The sequence below is a fragment of the Centruroides sculpturatus genome, unplaced genomic scaffold (genome assembly GCF_000671375.1).
Source record: "Centruroides sculpturatus isolate CEXI.00-Female unplaced genomic scaffold, Cexi_2.0 scaffold1309, whole genome shotgun sequence".
In the NCBI taxonomy this organism is placed as follows: Eukaryota; Metazoa; Arthropoda; class Arachnida; order Scorpiones; family Buthidae; genus Centruroides; species Centruroides sculpturatus.
Window position 1 is genome coordinate 214,303 of NW_019385432.1, and position 20,488 is coordinate 234,790.

General features: G+C 30.6%; 3 protein-coding genes across 5 annotated transcripts in view; all 3 read left to right on the top strand.

Annotated features, from left to right (window-relative positions):
- The window catches only part of LOC111638926 (E3 ubiquitin-protein ligase makorin-1-like), a 63,434-nt gene extending 53,853 nt beyond the window's left edge, over positions 1-9,581 (top strand). Inside the window, exons 3-6 of one of the 2 annotated variants that reach the window (XM_023384703.1) lie at positions 5,162-5,379; positions 7,766-7,891; positions 7,977-8,212; positions 9,342-9,581. In XM_023384703.1, the coding sequence (XP_023240471.1) occupies positions 5,162-5,379; positions 7,766-7,891; positions 7,977-8,212; positions 9,342-9,566 (805 nt within the window). In that variant the 3' untranslated portion in view covers positions 9,567-9,581. The remainder of the gene's footprint in view (positions 1-5,161; positions 5,380-7,765; positions 7,892-7,976; positions 8,213-9,341) is intronic. The other variant, XM_023384704.1, reaches the window with a different exon arrangement.
- A 1,383-nt stretch (positions 9,582-10,964) lies between these two features.
- On the top strand, positions 10,965-12,784 carry LOC111638934 (probable E3 ubiquitin-protein ligase makorin-1). The gene is made up of 3 exons (XM_023384718.1): positions 10,965-11,109; positions 11,195-11,430; positions 12,560-12,784. Exons 1-3 carry the CDS (start codon positions 10,989-10,991, stop codon positions 12,782-12,784), a joined length of 582 nt encoding a protein of 193 aa, XP_023240486.1. The 5' UTR covers positions 10,965-10,988.
- Positions 12,785-19,858: 7,074 nt separating this feature from the next.
- On the top strand, positions 19,859-20,347 carry LOC111638921 (probable E3 ubiquitin-protein ligase makorin-1). Of its 2 annotated transcripts, none has more exons than XM_023384694.1 (2): positions 19,859-20,004; positions 20,090-20,347. In XM_023384694.1, the coding sequence occupies exons 1-2, from the start codon at positions 19,884-19,886 to the stop codon at positions 20,329-20,331; spliced, it is 363 nt and encodes a 120-aa protein (XP_023240462.1). In that variant the 5' UTR covers positions 19,859-19,883; the 3' UTR covers positions 20,332-20,347. The 2 variants fall into 2 exon arrangements, with proteins under 2 accessions (XP_023240462.1, XP_023240463.1); XM_023384695.1 differs by having other exon boundaries at positions 20,093-20,347.
- Positions 20,348-20,488: the final 141 nt, after the last annotated feature.

Below are 20,488 nucleotides of genomic sequence, written 5' to 3' on the forward strand. Positions count from 1 at the left end.
GGTGCTTGATGTAGCCAGAACACGAATGAGAATTTCTGGATCATTTGAAATTTCATTTATCCAAAACATCCCCTGGTCCTATGAAGTTTGGATAATTGAGTTTCTCCTGTATTCACAAAAATGGTATACAGTACTATATTCATGTGAATAATCCAGTGTGTGCAGTTTATTTGAAACAAATTTGGCAACATAATTCACAATGGATGTTTCCACTTACTAAACATTTTCCTTACTTTGCTGATGTTAAATTTCAATAAATAACCTCTCACATAAATACTGGAATGCAAACAATTAACTCTTGTAAACCTTAAAAGTCCAGTATTGACACCTTTAATAGAAAACAAACGTTTTTGACTGTACTTCGGTCTTCTTCAGGTTTGTAAAACCAGTAGGAATCAAACTTGTGAATGCGAAGAACAAAATTTCAATACCGGACTTTTAAGGTTTACGAGAATTAAATGTTAAATTTCACTTATCAACAACCAGATGACTTTGCTTAATATAATAATCATCTACAGTCAATAGTTATGAGCAATATTAGTGAATGTTTTTGCATAAATGATTTCACAAAAATGTGGATAAATAAAGTAAGTTAAATATACAATAAAGACTGATAGTATATACTCTTTATACCTGTATTACCTCTTAGTTTAAGTTGTTGGTCTATTAGCAATTTTTTGCCTTTGATTCAAATTAAATAACAAAGAAGTCTTACTTTCATTTAATTAATAAGTTAATTCATTCTAAAATACAGTAGTACAAATTGCAGATAGTTTATGTTTATCGGATAAAGAAATAATTGATTTTTCCCCCTTTAATCTTTTAATGCCATATGGACTTTATGTAATATGTAATAAATTAATCTTGTCTCATTTCAAACATGTTAATTATTTAATAAAAAAATAGATTTCTTGTCTCTTTGTCATCTCTGACATTACCCATATTTTTGGGCTGATATAACTGCTTTTTGTGTTGTTGGTAATTCTTAAAATGGTTACTATTGTTTCACGTCACTTTCAGGTCTTCTACATTGTATAAATAATAATTGAAACACATTTTTGTGTGCATGTATGTACAAGAACATCATATTACAAAAATAAAAATACCATTAAATTTTAATAAACAGTCATAGATAATTGTTGAGAACATAAATGAAATGATTTTTTGAAACAATACAAACATAGACACACCTCTGATGGCAAATACTTGAAACTTACATGGATAAATGGAAAAAATTGTAGTAAACTTGTGATGAATGAAAATTGTTAAAAATTATTTTAGCAGTTTGAAAACTTGGATGTGGTCAACTACAAAGACAGTTAACATATTAATGTATTACTAATTTATTTACATCAAATGTTCTTAATAATAGCATTTATAAAGGAAAAAAAAAAATGAAAATTTAAACCATTGAAATATCAACTGTGCAGTCCATTACTATGAATAATTCATGGTTATCCTTTATTGATTTGTTTTAATTTTTGCCATTTATTCTTGTCTACTGTGAATTTGATGACAAGAATAATTGGCAAAGATTAGTTAGAAAGAATGTTAGCATTACAAAATTTTATTACACCATATGATAAGATACAACAATTTATGATAATTTATGGAAAAATCTTTCTTAAGTTTACATACTTTAAAAGTGCTGAATATGTGTACTGTGGGTTCCCAACACATGATACACCCAGCATTCTAATTTTGCCCATATCTAATGGAATGTCTTGAATGGGTAAATGAGGCCAGAATGATACTGTCACAGCTTGTCCAGATTTACTGGAAAAGAAAGATCATATCCAAAATTCTTTGTTGTAGATCCAAAGATAAAAGATGTTGAGTCTGGTGAGTGTGGTAGCCATCACATCTGCACCAGAACTTGTCCTGCTGTTCTTTCCATCCACCACTGGAAGAGTTTGGTGTTGATAAGTTTTGACTTCTCAGCAGCAATGTAGTGCAGTCTCACATTTTGGTGAATGAAGTCTTCAGAATTGCCTTGAGCTCAGTTTATTAACCACTGTACCAACATATCGGGGCAATTCATTCCATTGTCTGTTTTGCAAAGAAAACTGGCATCACACTTGTGTAACAGAGACACTGCAGAAAACATACTGAAAGTATGTTTTCAACAAATCCAAAACAACTTCTAAAGCTTTGTATGGAATTCTTGTCTTCCACACCTTGATGTTAAGCTGATTCACCTTCCCCGAACGGTGAAACTTAGCCTTGTCACTAAAGTAAACAAGAACAAAGCTGTACAGCATGCTACTTTGCAGTTTTCATTTTGCATATATAATTACCTCATTCAACTTATCCCTTTAATTATTTATGAGAAATCAATTTTCACATATTACAAATTTACAGATGTAATATGAGTACCACAGAGATATATTTTGTATTTGTGCTGCTGGCAGCAAGTGTGGGTTGCTTTTTGATCACAAAGCAGACCAAAATGATTTCAAACTTTTTCAGAGAAATGAAAGTTCATATGTACGAAGATATACAGATACAAGGCCTTTGCTAATACAGTACAGTAGAGTCCTTCAAACTCAACATAATGCAGGCTAAGATTTGCAAATAGTATGCTAAACATAAAGCAGGCTTTGATTTTAACTTTCTATGTTATTGTCTATTGTATGAGTTAGCAAAAACAACAAGTTTTATAGTGATGATGATAGTCCGAATAGAAAAGTTTTTGTAAAGATATATGTGAAAATTTGTATATGTATTAACTGCTTACCAATAGAGACTATTTCTATTTGTAGTTAAATTTTAATTTAAAAATATTGGCTATTCAGTGGTTACTTTTCAAGTTAGTTACTTTGGCCTTATGACATTTTGCAGTGGTACTTTGGAAAAAAGATTATATTCTTTCTTAACATGTGGAATTGATACTGTTATCAGTGAGGAATGATAATTTATTTGATCCTGGTGTTAAGTTACAGAGGTAAAAATTAGGTTACGTGTATTTATTTTTTTTGGACGACACAATGAGTTTTACTGAATGTTGAGTTACCAGGACTCTACTGAGTTAGTCTTTGTTGGAATTAATCTGGGCGGAATTCAGTACTTTTAAGGATCAAAGTCTTTCAAGATTTGAATGCATTTCTAAGAATTTAAGTTCTTGAGAACACACAATGAATGTAATTTGTTGAAAATGAGGAATGTAAGGTATAACATTTACTGCCAATTTGCTTTGTACGGAGTAATTAGTAACTAACTAGTTCCAATTATTTGAGAACAAGTTGGTTAAGATTATTAGTAATTACAGATGATTAATGAAGTAGTGATTAACTAGTGTATTAACATTTTCCAAGAAGTCAGATTATGGAATAATTTGGTCTCTGTATCATTGTAATACAATTAGTATTTCTGATGTCAGAGTAAAATACTGGGATTTTGGTCTCAAATTGGCTCATTTGAGACAATATTTGAATACAAGTTTGCCATTGCACAAACTTGTATTCAAATATCTAGTGCAAGTTCTCAAGAATGATGAAAACTTAGTAAAATGGAATATTCCTCAATCTTTGCATTTGAATACTTGCATCTTTAGTTAGTATCATTGTGGATTGATTTGGATTAAATTTCAAATAAATTTTATAAAGTTTGATTCTGGTTTACACAGGTTTTACTATATTAACAGAAACATTTTATTTAGTTGTTGAATATCATGGCAAAAAAATAATAATACAATGTCAATATTGTGGGCTACTAATAGATAAAATAATGTACTTTTCATGAAATACAATCAATTAGAATTGATGTGAAACAAGGCTGAATGACTAGTATTTGGTTAACCACACAAATATGCATCTTATTTGACAAGTTTTCCCTTATGACTTGACTGAAATGGATGATTGACTCAGTTTGTAGTGTTTCTGGGCATTGATCTTTAACAACTAGGTTTATTTATGACATATATTAGTACTTACTAACTTTTCTTAGAGACATGGAACACCATTCATATTCTTTTTGTTTCACAGAGCATTAAATTTTGTTTTAAATGTATAAATTTTATAAGTGTTTTTTGTTGCCACTAGAGGATAATTTGTAACATTTTGCATGCCAAGGCAGGGAGGTAGACTCTTCCTCAAGATTTGTTATTTTCTGTTGGTGTATGAAGAAACAAAAGGAAGAAGGACACTTGTAGGATTTGTCCATAGGAAATTTTGTAATTTTTTCAAATTTATTGAATAAAATAGTAAATGTAGAATTGTCTACAAGTAAAGTAATATGTTGTTGTATGTTGGAGTAAATTTTCAATAAAAACCTTGAAATTTTTTTTTGGTGGAATGCTCCAGGCAGTTTGTGAAACACTTGCATTCTGTGGAACAAGAGTTGAGAACCTCGCACACACACACACACAATTATATATATGTAAGATATCAGGGCTGCGGAGTCGGAGTTTTGGTGTTTTAGTCGGAGTCGGATGGTAAGGAAAAGTCAGAGTTGGAGTCGGTAGATTTTTACGCGACTCCACAGCCCTGTAAGATATAAAGCAATTATACTAGAACCATTCTTTGTGTATATTTTACCTATCAACTTTATTAATAAACAACTGTCTTGCCAAATAATAGATATTGTATAGAATTAGAATTACTGTACACTGATAACATTGTTTGATATCAGGAATAAAGGAGCAACAACACTAACATAACAACACATTTATCAATTAATCACTCCATAGGTACACACGCAAAAGACAAAAAAAAAAACACTTGAACCAAACTTTATAACTTTTTATATGGACAGGATTGTCTTCTCTAATAGCATATTGTAGTAAACTAGTTTTCTTTAATGTTTATTGAAATTGTAATTTAATATTCGTAATGTTATTAGTTACAGTATTGTTTTATCGTAGTGATGTTTAATATCAAATTTATTTTATTACAATAAGTGATGACACTCATTGTAATATAATAATGTAATGAAAATAATGATGATTTACAATGAGAAGGTGAAGTCTACCAAGAACTGGGGGATCTTAGAACTCTGGATAGATCTCCAATGATTGTAAAATTTTACATGTAGTTTAGCTTTATATTGTTGTTATAAATGTAATTAGTTTATTTTAAAATAATTTTGATGAGGAAATATTAAAATTATTTAAATAATGTTTTTATAATTGAATGCATTAAACATATATTGTTTAATATTGCAGGTATGATCATATAAGACCCCCGAGAGGTAACAACAACAGAGTATTGCAGTCACCTACAGTTAGAACCGCAAATAGCGGCATCATTACAAATACATCCAGGATGGCTTCTCCTAGTTCAGAAACTTCATCATGGAATTCTCATCAGACAGCTTGGTCGACACCGGCCCTTCAGAATACTGATAAAACTGACCATTCCTCAGGATCTGGAATTAATACAAGTAAAAATATTTTTGATTGTATTGTGATTATAGGGGGATATGGCAATGTGATACATGGGAAATCTGCCAAAGGGGGCTCCTCCCAGCAAGACTTTTTATGGAAATCTAGTTCCTATTTAGATGTTAGACACATAAAAGAACATTAGAAAATGCCACTTTTCCAGTTATTGATGAGGCTTGAACCTGTGATAGGCTACTAGAATTTCGTGGTTTTATCCAGATGAAGATTGACCCATAATATTAATGATAAATTTTGCAAGTCTGGTTGAAATCAGATCTCCAAAGCAGTATATAACTACAGTTCTGGAAAAAAGTTTGAGACCACCTGGGTTTTCAAATTTCCCATCAAAATTAACTGAACTCATGTAAATATATTGTTGTTTAGGTATTAAAATAACTATAAATCAAATATGAAGTAAAAATTTATTTTCATCTATAAGAAATTCAAATATAACAAATTATTGCTTGCAATTTGTCTGGAAAAAGTTTGAGACCAGGATCAAAAATTCATATTTTACAATATTCTAAAATATTATACACATTGTAACCTAATTTGCACACGTCCATGTGCTTTCAACTTTCAGTGAAAATGGGATCTAGTAAAACATTAACAGATAAAAAAAACAGGCAAAATATGTCATTCAAAGACTGTGGAAATCTGAATGTGTTATTGCAGGCCTACTAGGAAGATCAGAGACAATAATTCACAATTACTTAAAGGACTCGGACAATTATGACAAAACTAAATGTTATGATAGGCCAAAAAAATTTTCTGCTGACAAGATATATTCTGCAAAAGTCTTTAAGTCATGCAAACATTAAAATGCAGTCACAGCGAAAAGGGACAATCTCCCATATGGAAAGGCAAGTTTGCAACGTGTTATATTGGCCATGGAGCTTTTAGTGATGAGAAGAAATTTAACCTAGATGGCCCTGATGGTTTGCAATACTTTTGGCATGATATATGTCACCAACCTCATCTCTAACACATTGTATACAAGGTGGAGGATCCATGATAATGTGCAGTGTGGACGGTTTCACTCATCAGTTAAATTCATCTATTGCTTTTATTTCATCTTGTTCAAAGGCATTATACTGTCAAGATTTGATGAGAAATTATCTTCTATTATTAAGTGATGAAGCAATGAATGAAAATTCTATTTTCTAACAAGAAAATGCTACCCCAACAGTGATATGATTGTGTCTGACAATAAATAATTTTAATGTTTTGTCACAGTTACTGCATAACTAGGATTTAAACTCAATAGAAAACCTTTGGAATGATTAAGTAAGAGTGATCTATGCAAATGGAAAAAAATTTAATCATGTGTTTGATCTTAAAAAAAGCAATTGTGACTGCTTGGGATGAAGTTGATCCTGAAAGGCTAACAACTCTTACTAACTCTATAACCAATTCATTGATTGATGTTATTCAGGTTTAATGGTAAACAAACTAAGTATTAAATATTGTCTTTTTTTCCACTATGTTTTGTATTTACTGTTCTTTCTTGATCATGGTCTCAAAGTTTTTTCCAGGCAAATTGCAAGCAAATACAAATTTTACAAATAATTTGTTGTATTTGTTGAATTTCTTAAATATAAAAATAAATTTTTATTTAATATTTGGTTTATGGTTATTTTAATATCTAAATGACAACATTTACAGATCAGTTAATTTTAATAGAAAGTTTGAAAAGCCAAACGTTTTCCAGAACTGTAGGTACAGTACAGTAATATTCATAGACGTCTCTGTTATCAATGTATCCTTTACATATCACATTTTACATTTGTCTCTTCCTTTCCTTGATATACTTACTATGTTTCATCTAATTCTAATTTATTATGTGGGAAAAATGGGATTGATACCAGAATGGCCTTTCTGGTATTTGAATATTTTGAACATGGAGTTTTTGCAGTTTCTTCATATAAACAAACACTTAGAAGGAAAGGCATGGTTGCCTACATTATCCCTATCAGATGGGAAATAACAAAAGACATGCATTGTTATGGAGTAACAATTCACATAAAAAGAAATGGAAAGTAGACAAAAGTCAAATGCAATCCCCAAAATAATTTTCTTGATAATTCTGTAAAAAGTGTGAATAATGTTTCATATATGCTTAAACTCTTGTTAGGTAAATAAGTCTTTCTGCAAGACTTGCATTAACCATTGAAGTGTGGAACTAGCATTTTCAGTTTATTTCAGCAGAAAATTAAGAATATTACTTTTGTTTATAGCAAAACATACTATAATAAAACTAAATTTATTGTATTTTTATTTAATAATAATTCAGTTGTTTTCTAAACATTTAATAACATATGAAATCTCTTGAATAATGCATCTAAATTAACTTTCTAACATTTTAATCTAAACTTTATATTTTAGCTAATATGACAGTGCTCAGGAAACAAGGACTTTCTTCTGACAGCGGGTTCGGCGAAGAAATGTCTCAAACAACCGCTGGACCCGGTTCACCGCAGTGGGCTCTCGCACCGGAATTTGTTCCTCGAGGTACCGTAATTCTGACTTTTCATAAAATATTGTGATGCTATTTAAGAACAAATTGCATTAAATGTTAATTATCAACAAATTTCAGCAGTATTTTCTTCCTCTGTGAAATCTTACGCCGAAACAGTAAAGCCAAAATCTCCAGAAAGCGGCAACAGCGAGTCGCCTCCATCTCACTCTGAACAACTTTTGTGTCCATTCGCCATGGGTGAAGTTTGTCCGTACGGTGATCAGTGTTCGTATTTGCATGGTGATATATGCGAACTATGTGGTAAACCCTGTCTCCATCCTTTAGATGAAGAGCAAAGAAAACAGCATAATGAGGTATAGAATTTTTTTATCAACAATTTTTTCTAACATATTCATATACAGTGATACCTCAGGATACAAACGCCCCATCATACGAAAGTTTCAGGATATGACATGGAATTCGAACATATTTTTGCTTCACGATACGAACAAAAACTCACCATACGATGTTACATTACTTCGCAGTGCCATTTTTTATTCACTTCTGTTCATCAGTCTCAGTCCGTGTGTTTGCTTCGTCATGGAAGGATCTCGCTCGATAAAGGAAATCTTGAGGTATTATCAGAAAGTGACTGATTTTATTGAAAAGAAACATCCCGAAAAGGTTCACACTGGCTGTATTGCTGCTCAGTGTAATGACATTTGCCTAAGTCATTTTAGAAACATTTCAAAAAGTAGGCAAAGCCAAAACTCTTTGGATAGATATTTTACCAAGCGACCTCTATCCAGTGAAAGTGCTAGTGGAATTGAAGGAAAGAAAGCAAAAAGCAGTGAATAAAAAATTTAAAAATAAATACAAAATAGAAAAGTTAAAAAATTAGTGTTAAGTTATTTTAAAGTTATTGTTACATTATGTTATGTAAGTTAAGTTTTAGTATCATTTCCCTTCTCCCTTTCCTCTGCCACCAGTTTACACCTCACCGTTGTCTATTCTCAAAAGTAAAGTGCAAATAAAACTACATTTTTTTTAATCAATTATTATTCTATTATGGTTATTTATACATTTAAAACTACAAAATGCATTTTTCAGTGTTTTCCTTACTAAAGTTATTTTTTTTCAATGTACTACTTAGCTTTAATTTGAGTGTGTTTTTCATGTTGGAATGGATTATTTGGTTTTACATGTAATCGTATGGGGAAAAATGATTCACCTTACGATATTTTCATGATACGATCTCAGTTTCGGAACGGATTAATTTCATATCCTGAGGTACTACTATACACAAAATGAAGTAGACGAGACAAAGCCAAAATTAAACTAATTAAATATAAATTAAAATAATTTTGTATTAAACTAATGTTTTGGTTTTTCTGAAACCTGTTCAAATAACAACCCTAATTTTAAACATTAATAGTTTGAGAGATTATATATGTATAAAAATATTTCTGGAAAAATTTAAGAGTTGGTTTATTTTCGCTACAGGAATGTACACAAGAAATAGAAAGGGACATGGAACTGTCGTTTGCTGTTCAACGTAGCCTTGGAAAGACGTGTGGTATTTGTATGGAAATAGTGGTAGAAAAAGAACCCCCTACAGAACGGAGGTTTGGAATCTTGGAGAAGTGTAATCACGTATTCTGTCTCACTTGTATTCGCCAGTGGAGGAAAATGAAGCAGTTCGAAAGCAAAAACATTAGGTATGATTGATTATTGATATAAATTATAAGAATTTCCAAATAAAAATTTTCTAATTATCAAATTTATAAGTTAGTTTAATTTTATCAGAGTGATTTATAGTCAATATAAACCACAATACAGTTTATTTGAATCAAGGTTTATATCCATTATAATTCATTTAATGAGAAAATTAGAATCTGTAAATTATTTTTCTTGTACTCAAGAAGCCGTATACTGGTGACTCTTGATATAACATACTAACAGAGGGAAATGGTGGTCTGAAATGCCAAGTGTTGTAGGTGCTGTAATAATTTTAATAGTTATGTTTTCAAATTCTAATTAAAACCTCAGATTTTCATAAAACTAATTTAATGAATAAGAATCTTATTAACCCGTCCTGCGTTGTTCCCGAAAATTTTCATGTTGACCTCATTGACCTGCGTGGGTGATCCTGAATATTTTCGTGTCTGCATCATTCATTGATTGATGTTATTCAGGTTTAATGGTAAACAAACTAAGTATTAAATATTGTCTTTTTTTCCACTATGTTTTGTATTTACTGTTCTTTCTTGATCATGGTCTCAAAGTTTTTTCCAGGCAAATTGCAAGCAAATACAAATTTTACAAATAATTTGTTGTATTTGTTGAATTTCTTAAATATAAAAATAAATTTTTATTTAATATTTGGTTTATGGTTATTTTAATATCTAAATGACAACATTTACAGATCAGTTAATTTTAATAGAAAGTTTGAAAAGCCAAACGTTTTCCAGAACTGTAGGTACAGTACAGTAATATTCATAGACGTCTCTGTTATCAATGTATCCTTTACATATCACATTTTACATTTGTCTCTTCCTTTCCTTGATATACTTACTATGTTTCATCTAATTCTAATTTATTATGTGGGAAAAATGGGATTGATACCAGAATGGCCTTTCTGGTATTTGAATATTTTGAACATGGAGTTTTTGCAGTTTCTTCATATAAACAAACACTTAGAAGGAAAGGCATGGTTGCCTACATTATCCCTATCAGATGGGAAATAACAAAAGACATGCATTGTTATGGAGTAACAATTCACATAAAAAGAAATGGAAAGTAGACAAAAGTCAAATGCAATCCCCAAAATAATTTTCTTGATAATTCTGTAAAAAGTGTGAATAATGTTTCATATATGCTTAAACTCTTGTTAGGTAAATAAGTCTTTCTGCAAGACTTGCATTAACCATTGAAGTGTGGAACTAGCATTTTCAGTTTATTTCAGCAGAAAATTAAGAATATTACTTTTGTTTATAGCAAAACATACTATAATAAAACTAAATTTATTGTATTTTTATTTAATAATAATTCAGTTGTTTTCTAAACATTTAATAACATATGAAATCTCTTGAATAATGCATCTAAATTAACTTTCTAACATTTTAATCTAAACTTTATATTTTAGCTAATATGACAGTGCTCAGGAAACAAGGACTTTCTTCTGACAGCGGGTTCGGCGAAGAAATGTCTCAAACAACCGCTGGACCCGGTTCACCGCAGTGGGCTCTCGCACCGGAATTTGTTCCTCGAGGTACCGTAATTCTGACTTATCATAAAATATTGTGATGCTATTTAAGAACAAATTGCATTAAATGTTAATTATCAACAAATTTCAGCAGTATTTTCTTCCTCTGTGAAATCTTACGCCGAAACAGTAAAGCCAAAATCTCCAGAAAGCGGCAACAGCGAGTCGCCTCCATCTCACTCTGAACAACTTTTGTGTCCATTCGCCATGGGTGAAGTTTGTCCGTACGGTGATCAGTGTTCGTATTTGCATGGTGATATATGCGAACTATGTGGTAAACCCTGTCTCCATCCTTTAGATGAAGAGCAAAGAAAACAGCATAATGAGGTATAGAATTTTTTTATCAACAATTTTTTCTAACATATTCATATACAGTGATACCTCAGGATACAAACGCCCCATCATACGAAAGTTTCAGGATATGACATGGAATTCGAACATATTTTTGCTTCACGATACGAACAAAAACTCACCATACGATGTTACATTACTTCGCAGTGCCATTTTTTATTCACTTCTGTTCATCAGTCTCAGTCCGTGTGTTTGCTTCGTCATGGAAGGATCTCGCTCGATAAAGGAAATCTTGAGGTATTATCAGAAAGTGACTGATTTTATTGAAAAGAAACATCCCGAAAAGGTTCACACTGGCTGTATTGCTGCTCAGTGTAATGACATTTGCCTAAGTCATTTTAGAAACATTTCAAAAAGTAGGCAAAGCCAAAACTCTTTGGATAGATATTTTACCAAGCGACCTCTATCCAGTGAAAGTGCTAGTGGAATTGAAGGAAAGAAAGCAAAAAGCAGTGAATAAAAAATTTAAAAATAAATACAAAATAGAAAAGTTAAAAAATTAGTGTTAAGTTATTTTAAAGTTATTGTTACATTATGTTATGTAAGTTAAGTTTTAGTATCATTTCCCTTCTCCCTTTCCTCTGCCACCAGTTTACACCTCACCGTTGTCTATTCTCAAAAGTAAAGTGCAAATAAAACTACATTTTTTTTAATCAATTATTATTCTATTATGGTTATTTATACATTTAAAACTACAAAATGCATTTTTCAGTGTTTTCCTTACTAAAGTTATTTTTTTTCAATGTACTACTTAGCTTTAATTTGAGTGTGTTTTTCATGTTGGAATGGATTATTTGGTTTTACATGTAATCGTATGGGGAAAAATGATTCACCTTACGATATTTTCATGATACGATCTCAGTTTCGGAACGGATTAATTTCATATCCTGAGGTACTACTATACACAAAATGAAGTAGACGAGACAAAGCCAAAATTAAACTAATTAAATATAAATTAAAATAATTTTGTATTAAACTAATGTTTTGGTTTTTCTGAAACCTGTTCAAATAACAACCCTAATTTTAAACATTAATAGTTTGAGAGATTATATATGTATAAAAATATTTCTGGAAAAATTTAAGAGTTGGTTTATTTTCGCTACAGGAATGTACACAAGAAATAGAAAGGGACATGGAACTGTCGTTTGCTGTTCAACGTAGCCTTGGAAAGACGTGTGGTATTTGTATGGAAATAGTGGTAGAAAAAGAACCCCCTACAGAACGGAGGTTTGGAATCTTGGAGAAGTGTAATCACGTATTCTGTCTCACTTGTATTCGCCAGTGGAGGAAAATGAAGCAGTTCGAAAGCAAAAACATTAGGTATGATTGATTATTGATATAAATTATAAGAATTTCCAAATAAAAATTTTCTAATTATCAAATTTATAAGTTAGTTTAATTTTATCNAAGTTATCCGAATCACCCCAGTCCCCAATTGATTGGGATAATCGACGCTCTACTGTATATGTAATGTTACATTAGATTTTGAGTAAATTAATTTAAATTCAGTAATTGCATAAGAGTAGTTATAGATCACAAAACTTTAAAAACAAGGTGCTTGATGTAGCCAGAACACGAATGAGAATTTCTGGATCATTTGAAATTTCATTTATCCAAAACATCCCCTGGTCCTATGAAGTTTGGATAATTGAGTTTCTCCTGTATTCACAAAAATGGTATACAGTACTATATTCATGTGAATAATCCAGTGTGTGCAGTTTATTTGAAACAAATTTGGCAACATAATTCACAATGGATGTTTCCACTTACTAAACATTTTCCTTACTTTGCTGATGTTAAATTTCAATAAATAACCTCTCACATAAATACTGGAATGCAAACAATTAACTCTTGTAAACCTTAAAAGTCCAGTATTGACACCTTTAATAGAAAACAAACGTTTTTGACTGTACTTCGGTCTTCTTCAGGTTTGTAAAACCAGTAGGAATCAAACTTGTGAATGCGAAGAACAAAATTTCAATACCGGACTTTTAAGGTTTACGAGAATTAAATGTTAAATTTCACTTATCAACAACCAGATGACTTTGCTTAATATAATAATCATCTACAGTCAATAGTTATGAGCAATATTAGTGAATGTTTTTGCATAAATGATTTCACAAAAATGTGGATAAATAAAGTAAGTTAAATATACAATAAAGACTGATAGTATATACTCTTTATACCTGTATTACCTCTTAGTTTAAGTTGTTGGTCTATTAGCAATTTTTTGCCTTTGATTCAAATTAAATAACAAAGAAGTCTTACTTTCATTTAATTAATAAGTTAATTCATTCTAAAATACAGTAGTACAAATTGCAGATAGTTTATGTTTATCGGATAAAGAAATAATTGATTTTTCCCCCTTTAATCTTTTAATGCCATATGGACTTTATGTAATATGTAATAAATTAATCTTGTCTCATTTCAAACATGTTAATTATTTAATAAAAAAATAGATTTCTTGTCTCTTTGTCATCTCTGACATTACCCATATTTTTGGGCTGATATAACTGCTTTTTGTGTTGTTGGTAATTCTTAAAATGGTTACTATTGTTTCACATCACTTTCAGGTCTTCTACATTGTATAAATAATAATTGAAACACATTTTTGTGTGCATGTATGTACAAGAACATCATATTACAAAAATAAAAATACCATTAAATTTTAATAAACAGTCATAGATAATTGTTGAGAACATAAATGAAATGATTTTTTGAAACAATACAAACATAGACACACCTCTGATGGCAAATACTTGAAACTTACATGGATAAATGGAAAAAATTGTAGTAAACTTGTGATGAATGAAAATTGTTAAAAATTATTTTAGCAGTTTGAAAACTTGGATGTGGTCAACTACAAAGACAGTTAACATATTAATGTATTACTAATTTATTTACATCAAATGTTCTTAATAATAGCATTTATAAAGGAAAAAAAAAAATGAAAATTTAAACCATTGAAATATCAACTGTGCAGTCCATTACTATGAATAATTCATGGTTATCCTTTATTGATTTGTTTTAATTTTTGCCATTTATTCTTGTCTACTGTGAATTTGATGACAAGAATAATTGGCAAAGATTAGTTAGAAAGAATGTTAGCATTACAAAATTTTATTACACCATATGATAAGATACAACAATTTATGATAATTTATGGAAAAATCTTTCTTAAGTTTACATACTTTAAAAGTGCTGAATATGTGTACTGTGGGTTCCCAACACATGATACACCCAGCATTCTAATTTTGCCCATATCTAATGGAATGTCTTGAATGGGTAAATGAGGCCAGAATGATACTGTCACAGCTTGTCCAGATTTACTGGAAAAGAAAGATCATATCCAAAATTCTTTGTTGTAGATCCAAAGATAAAAGATGTTGAGTCTGGTGAGTGTGGTAGCCATCACATCTGCACCAGAACTTGTCCTGCTGTTCTTTCCATCCACCACTGGAAGAGTTTGGTGTTGATAAGTTTTGACTTCTCAGCAGCAATGTAGTGCAGTCTCACATTTTGGTGAATGAAGTCTTCAGAATTGCCTTGAGCTCAGTTTATTAACCACTGTACCAACATATCGGGGCAATTCATTCCATTGTCTGTTTTGCAAAGAAAACTGGCATCACACTTGTGTAACAGAGACACTGCAGAAAACATACTGAAAGTATGTTTTCAACAAATCCAAAACAACTTCTAAAGCTTTGTATGGAATTCTTGTCTTCCACACCTTGATGTTAAGCTGATTCACCTTCCCCGAACGGTGAAACTTAGCCTTGTCACTAAAGTAAACAAGAACAAAGCTGTACAGCATGCTACTTTGCAGTTTTCATTTTGCATATATAATTACCTCATTCAACTTATCCCTTTAATTATTTATGAGAAATCAATTTTCACATATTACAAATTTACAGATGTAATATGAGTACCACAGAGATATATTTTGTATTTGTGCTGCTGGCAGCAAGTGTGGGTTGCTTTTTGATCACAAAGCAGACCAAAATGATTTCAAACTTTTTCAGAGAAATGAAAGTTCATATGTACGAAGATATACAGATACAAGGCCTTTGCTAATACAGTACAGTAGAGTCCTTCAAACTCAACATAATGCAGGCTAAGATTTGCAAATAGTATGCTAAACATAAAGCAGGCTTTGATTTTAACTTTCTATGTTATTGTCTATTGTATGAGTTAGCAAAAACAACAAGTTTTATAGTGATGATGATAGTCCGAATAGAAAAGTTTTTGTAAAGATATATGTGAAAATTTGTATATGTATTAACTGCTTACCAATAGAGACTATTTCTATTTGTAGTTAAATTTTAATTTAAAAATATTGGCTATTCAGTGGTTACTTTTCAAGTTAGTTACTTTGGCCTTATGACATTTTGCAGTGGTACTTTGGAAAAAAGATTATATTCTTTCTTAACATGTGGAATTGATACTGTTATCAGTGAGGAATGATAATTTATTTGATCCTGGTGTTAAGTTACAGAGGTAAAAATTAGGTTACGTGTATTTATTTTTTTTGGACGACACAATGAGTTTTACTGAATGTTGAGTTACCAGGACTCTACTGAGTTAGTCTTTGTTGGAATTAATCTGGGCGGAATTCAGTACTTTTAAGGATCAAAGTCTTTCAAGATTTGAATGCATTTCTAAGAATTTAAGTTCTTGAGAACACACAATGAATGTAATTTGTTGAAAATGAGGAATGTAAGGTATAACATTTACTGCCAATTTGCTTTGTACGGAGTAATTAGTAACTAACTAGTTCCAATTATTTGAGAACAAGTTGGTTAAGATTATTAGTAATTACAGATGATTAATGAAGTAGTGATTAACTAGTGTATTAACATTTTCCAAGAAGTCAGATTATGGAATAATTTGGTCTCTGTATCATTGTAATACAATTAGTATTTCTGATGTCAGAGTAAAATACTGGGATTTTGGTCTCAAATTGGCTCATTTGAGACAATATTTGAATACAAGTTTGCCATTGCACAAACTTGTATTCAAATATCTAGTGCAAGTTCTCAAGAATGATGAAAACTTAGTAAAATGGAATATTCCTCAATCTTTGCATTTGAATACTTGCATCTTTAGTTAGTATCATTGTGGATTGATTTGGATTAAATTTCAAATAAATTTTATAAAGTTTGATTCTGGTTTACACAGGTTTTACTATATTAACAGAAACATTTTATTTAGTTGTTGAATATCATGGCAAAAAAATAATAATACAATGTCAATATTGTGGGCTACTAATAGATAAAATAATGTACTTTTCATGAAATACAATCAATTAGAATTGATGTGAAACAAGGCTGAATGACTAGTATTTGGTTAACCACACAAATATGCATCTTATTTGACAAGTTTTCCCTTATGACTTGACTGAAATGGATGATTGACTCAGTTTGTAGTGTTTCTGGGCATTGATCTTTAACAACTAGGTTTATTTATGACATATATTAGTACTTACTAACTTTTCTTAGAGACATGGAACACCATTCATATTCTTTTTGTTTCACAGAGCATTAAATTTTGTTTTAAATGTATAAATTTTATAAGTGTTTTTTGTTGCCACTAGAGGATAATNCAACATGTAATTCAGATAAAACGGAAAAATCAATGATCTTATAGGGGGGTCGACTGTATGTACGAAAAAATATATTAACCTATCCCGTTGAAATTCGTTCAAATCCTGGCAAGTCCTTAAGTACCCTCTCATGGTCACGCCAGTGCTGCCAGCTAAAACATGCACACCAACAAAAATAATATTGGAGTAGCCCAAGACAGCCAAATATTGCAGTGCCATAGCACTAACAGAAATTTAAATTTGCCAACTGGAAAGCTTTCGATTAATTGACGTTTCAGTTGACCAATATTCGGATAATCGACGCTCTACTGTATTGTGTAAAAGTACAATTACAAACATTTTCATAAAACATATGGTTTTTCTGAAGATGATAACTGCAGGTGTCTTACCAGCTTACTTTTGCTGAAATTTTTTGCATTAAAACATTATCACATGCACTGTAAAAATTATAGCTGAAAAATAAATCATATACAAGACACAATTACATGCATACTTATACATACTCTCGTATAAGACATGTCATTCTTGTATATCTTCAATCTCTGTGTTATCAGACTTTTTCCTATATTACAAAGCATTTAGATATCCATCAACATTTAACTTTTGAAAAAATGTGTAAAGGGTTAGAAAATAAGCATGAAATATTGTATGATTGGCAAATAATGTTCTATTATCCATATTATTATTCATCTTGGAATTCTGATGTCATTTCAATCACACCAAAATATGTTATTCTGAACATTTTGTGTATTTGGAGAATGGATTAATGTGTAAATAATATTAACTTTATTTTAGGTATGTTTTCCAAAGTTGTTACTTACACAATTTTTCTCTAATAGTAATAAGGTCTTTCGTTTCCTACAGGATTTTTCCACAAATGGAAACTATGCTGTCAGTAAAAATCAGTGATTTGTTCATATTAGATGTAACAACAACAGTATTTTGTATTTATTAAACTATGGTTTAAAGTTAAGCCAAAAAATAACATTCTTTAGTTATTTTACAAAAAACTGATAAGCGCAGTAGTGATGATATCAAAACTATGACAAAATTACCAACTATCAAAAAAACATTGCCAAGGCTGGCCTTTTTAGATGAATTAATTTCCGTGCAATCTCTTTCAAATGCACTTTAATATAACACGAATGGTATCTTTTATGTGTGCATGTATAATCTATTAGCACGAGAAAAACAAAATACTTGTGTGAGGGAAGTGAAAAGTATATTATTATATGGAGAATATTAAAAGAAAGCTATGTGTAGTCAAACTAGATACACTGATGAGACCATGCAGAATATCATGCTTGAACAAAATAAACACTTTTAATAAAAATGGCTGGGACAATAAGTATAAATTTTAAAAATTTACAAAAAAATTCTCAAACAGATAATATCATATTTACTCATTTATAGGCTGCACTTTTTTATCCTAAATTTTTATCCAACATTAGGTGTAGCCTATACTCGAGATAATGAATAAAGAAGACTACTTTGAAAGTGTGTCTTCTTTTATTCATAATTTTTTGACCGATGGTTCTTTTTATTTTTTATTATTATTTGAAGACAAGTTCGCCCAAATAGGGATCACCATTTCATACTTTTGCGTTATAGACAATACTTTTCCACCGACCGACCTTCCTTTCTAGGCTACTAGCCACCAAAAAGTTTAAAAAAGTCCTTTTAAAAAACACAAAAAGATTTCCAATTAAAAACACAAAGATTTTCTAAAATCGGAACTGGTGTAATACGAACGTCTTCCTTGTTACCATCTGTACCTTCTTGGGGGTTTTCTGCCTTTTATCCACAGAGTAGAGAGCGCTGGAAAATTCTTTTATTTGCTTTTTTGTGTCACAACTAGGTTATCAGCCCACAAGATCTTACAGAATAAAGAGTGATGCAAAAATGCCCAGTGTCTATCAATGCACCTAATTGTGACCAAAAAAAAATTTTTAATTTTAAAGCAATTTATTATCATTAATTAATTGACTTTACATACCTTAGGACTTGCAGTAAGATTATTTGGAAGTTTTAGGACACCAAGCAAAAAGCAAAAAGAAGGAAAAGCACAAAGAAAATGCAAAAAAAAAAAAAAAAAATATAAACAAACAAACAAATAAATAAATAAAAGGGAGCTGTCTAAGACTCCAACTAAGCAATACAGTCCATTTCAAAATTACAAACACACCCAACTTTTTTCAATAACTAAAACATAGTAATGTATTTATTATATTAGTATGTTGTTTCCAACATCAATTTAAATGTTTTCTGAAATTTTTAGAGCTATCTGACAAAAAAAAATTACCAAAGATTTTCAATTTTTGATTGTTTCAAAAGAGTAAACAGAGATGCGTAAAATGATTTGTGATGTTTCAATATTTTTTAGATTTATTATATTATGTTGCAGATATCAGTTTTTTTTGCAAATTAAACAAGATATATTACAAGGTCGATTACCAGTTTCATTTGATCTCACAGTAGAATTATTTGCTCTAAGTGTTCAGTGTAAGTTTTTATTTTTAATATAATTTTAAATTTTTTTTTTAAACGAAAATGTATTTTTACTTTTTAAAAAATTACTCTTATAAATTAATTATCGGATAATGGAAAGCCGAAACATAAGGGAAAAAATAGAAAAAATATTCTTGTAATGGAAAAATAAATCGATTTCACGTTAAATGTCGCTTACGTAACGTTTTTTCTTCTGTGTATTTTTATTTAATAATAATTCAGTTGTTTTCTAAACATTTAATAACATATGAAATCTCTTGAATAATGCATCTAAATTAACTTTCTAACATTTTAATCTAAACTTTATATTTTAGCTAATATGACAGTGCTCAGGAAACAAGGACTTTCTTCTGACAGCGGGTTCGGCGAAGAAATGTCTCAAACAACCGCTGGACCCGGTTCACCGCAGTGGGCTCTCGCACCGGAATTTGTTCCTCGAGGTACCGTAATTCTGACTTATCATAAAATATTGTGATGCTATTTAAGAACAAATTGCATTAAATGTTAATTATCAACAAATTTCAGCAGTATTTTCTTCCTCTGTGAAATCTTACGCCGAAACAGTAAAGCCAAAATCTCCAGAAAGCGGCAACAGCGAGTCGCCTCCATCTCACTCTGAACAACTTTTGTGTCCATTCGCCATGGGTGAAGTTTGTCCGTACGGTGATCAGTGTTCGTATTTGCATGGTGATATATGCGAACTATGTGGTAAACCCTGTCTCCATCCTTTAGATGAAGAGCAAAGAAAACAGCATAATGAGGTATAGAATTTTTTTATCAACAATTTTTTCTAACATATTCATATACAGTGATACCTCAGGATACAAACGCCCCATCATACGAAAGTTTCAGGATATGACATGGAATTCGAACATATTTTTGCTTCACGATACGAACAAAAACTCACCATACGATGTTACATTA

Bases quoted from the DNA above. Each gene is read 5' to 3' on its own strand.
- LOC111638934 (XM_023384718.1), top strand. From the start codon at position 10,989: ATGACAGTGCTCAGGAAACAAGGACTTTCTTCTGACAGCGGGTTCGGC. The intron at 11,110-11,194 runs GTACCGTAATTC...AACAAATTTCAG, and splicing joins ACCGGAATTTGTTCCTCGAG to CAGTATTTTCTTCCTCTGTG. The intron at 11,431-12,559 runs GTATAGAATTTT...TTTTCGCTACAG, and splicing joins AAAGAAAACAGCATAATGAG to GAATGTACACAAGAAATAGA.
- LOC111638921 (XM_023384694.1), top strand. From the start codon at position 19,884: ATGACAGTGCTCAGGAAACAAGGACTTTCTTCTGACAGCGGGTTCGGC. The intron at 20,005-20,089 runs GTACCGTAATTC...AACAAATTTCAG, and splicing joins ACCGGAATTTGTTCCTCGAG to CAGTATTTTCTTCCTCTGTG.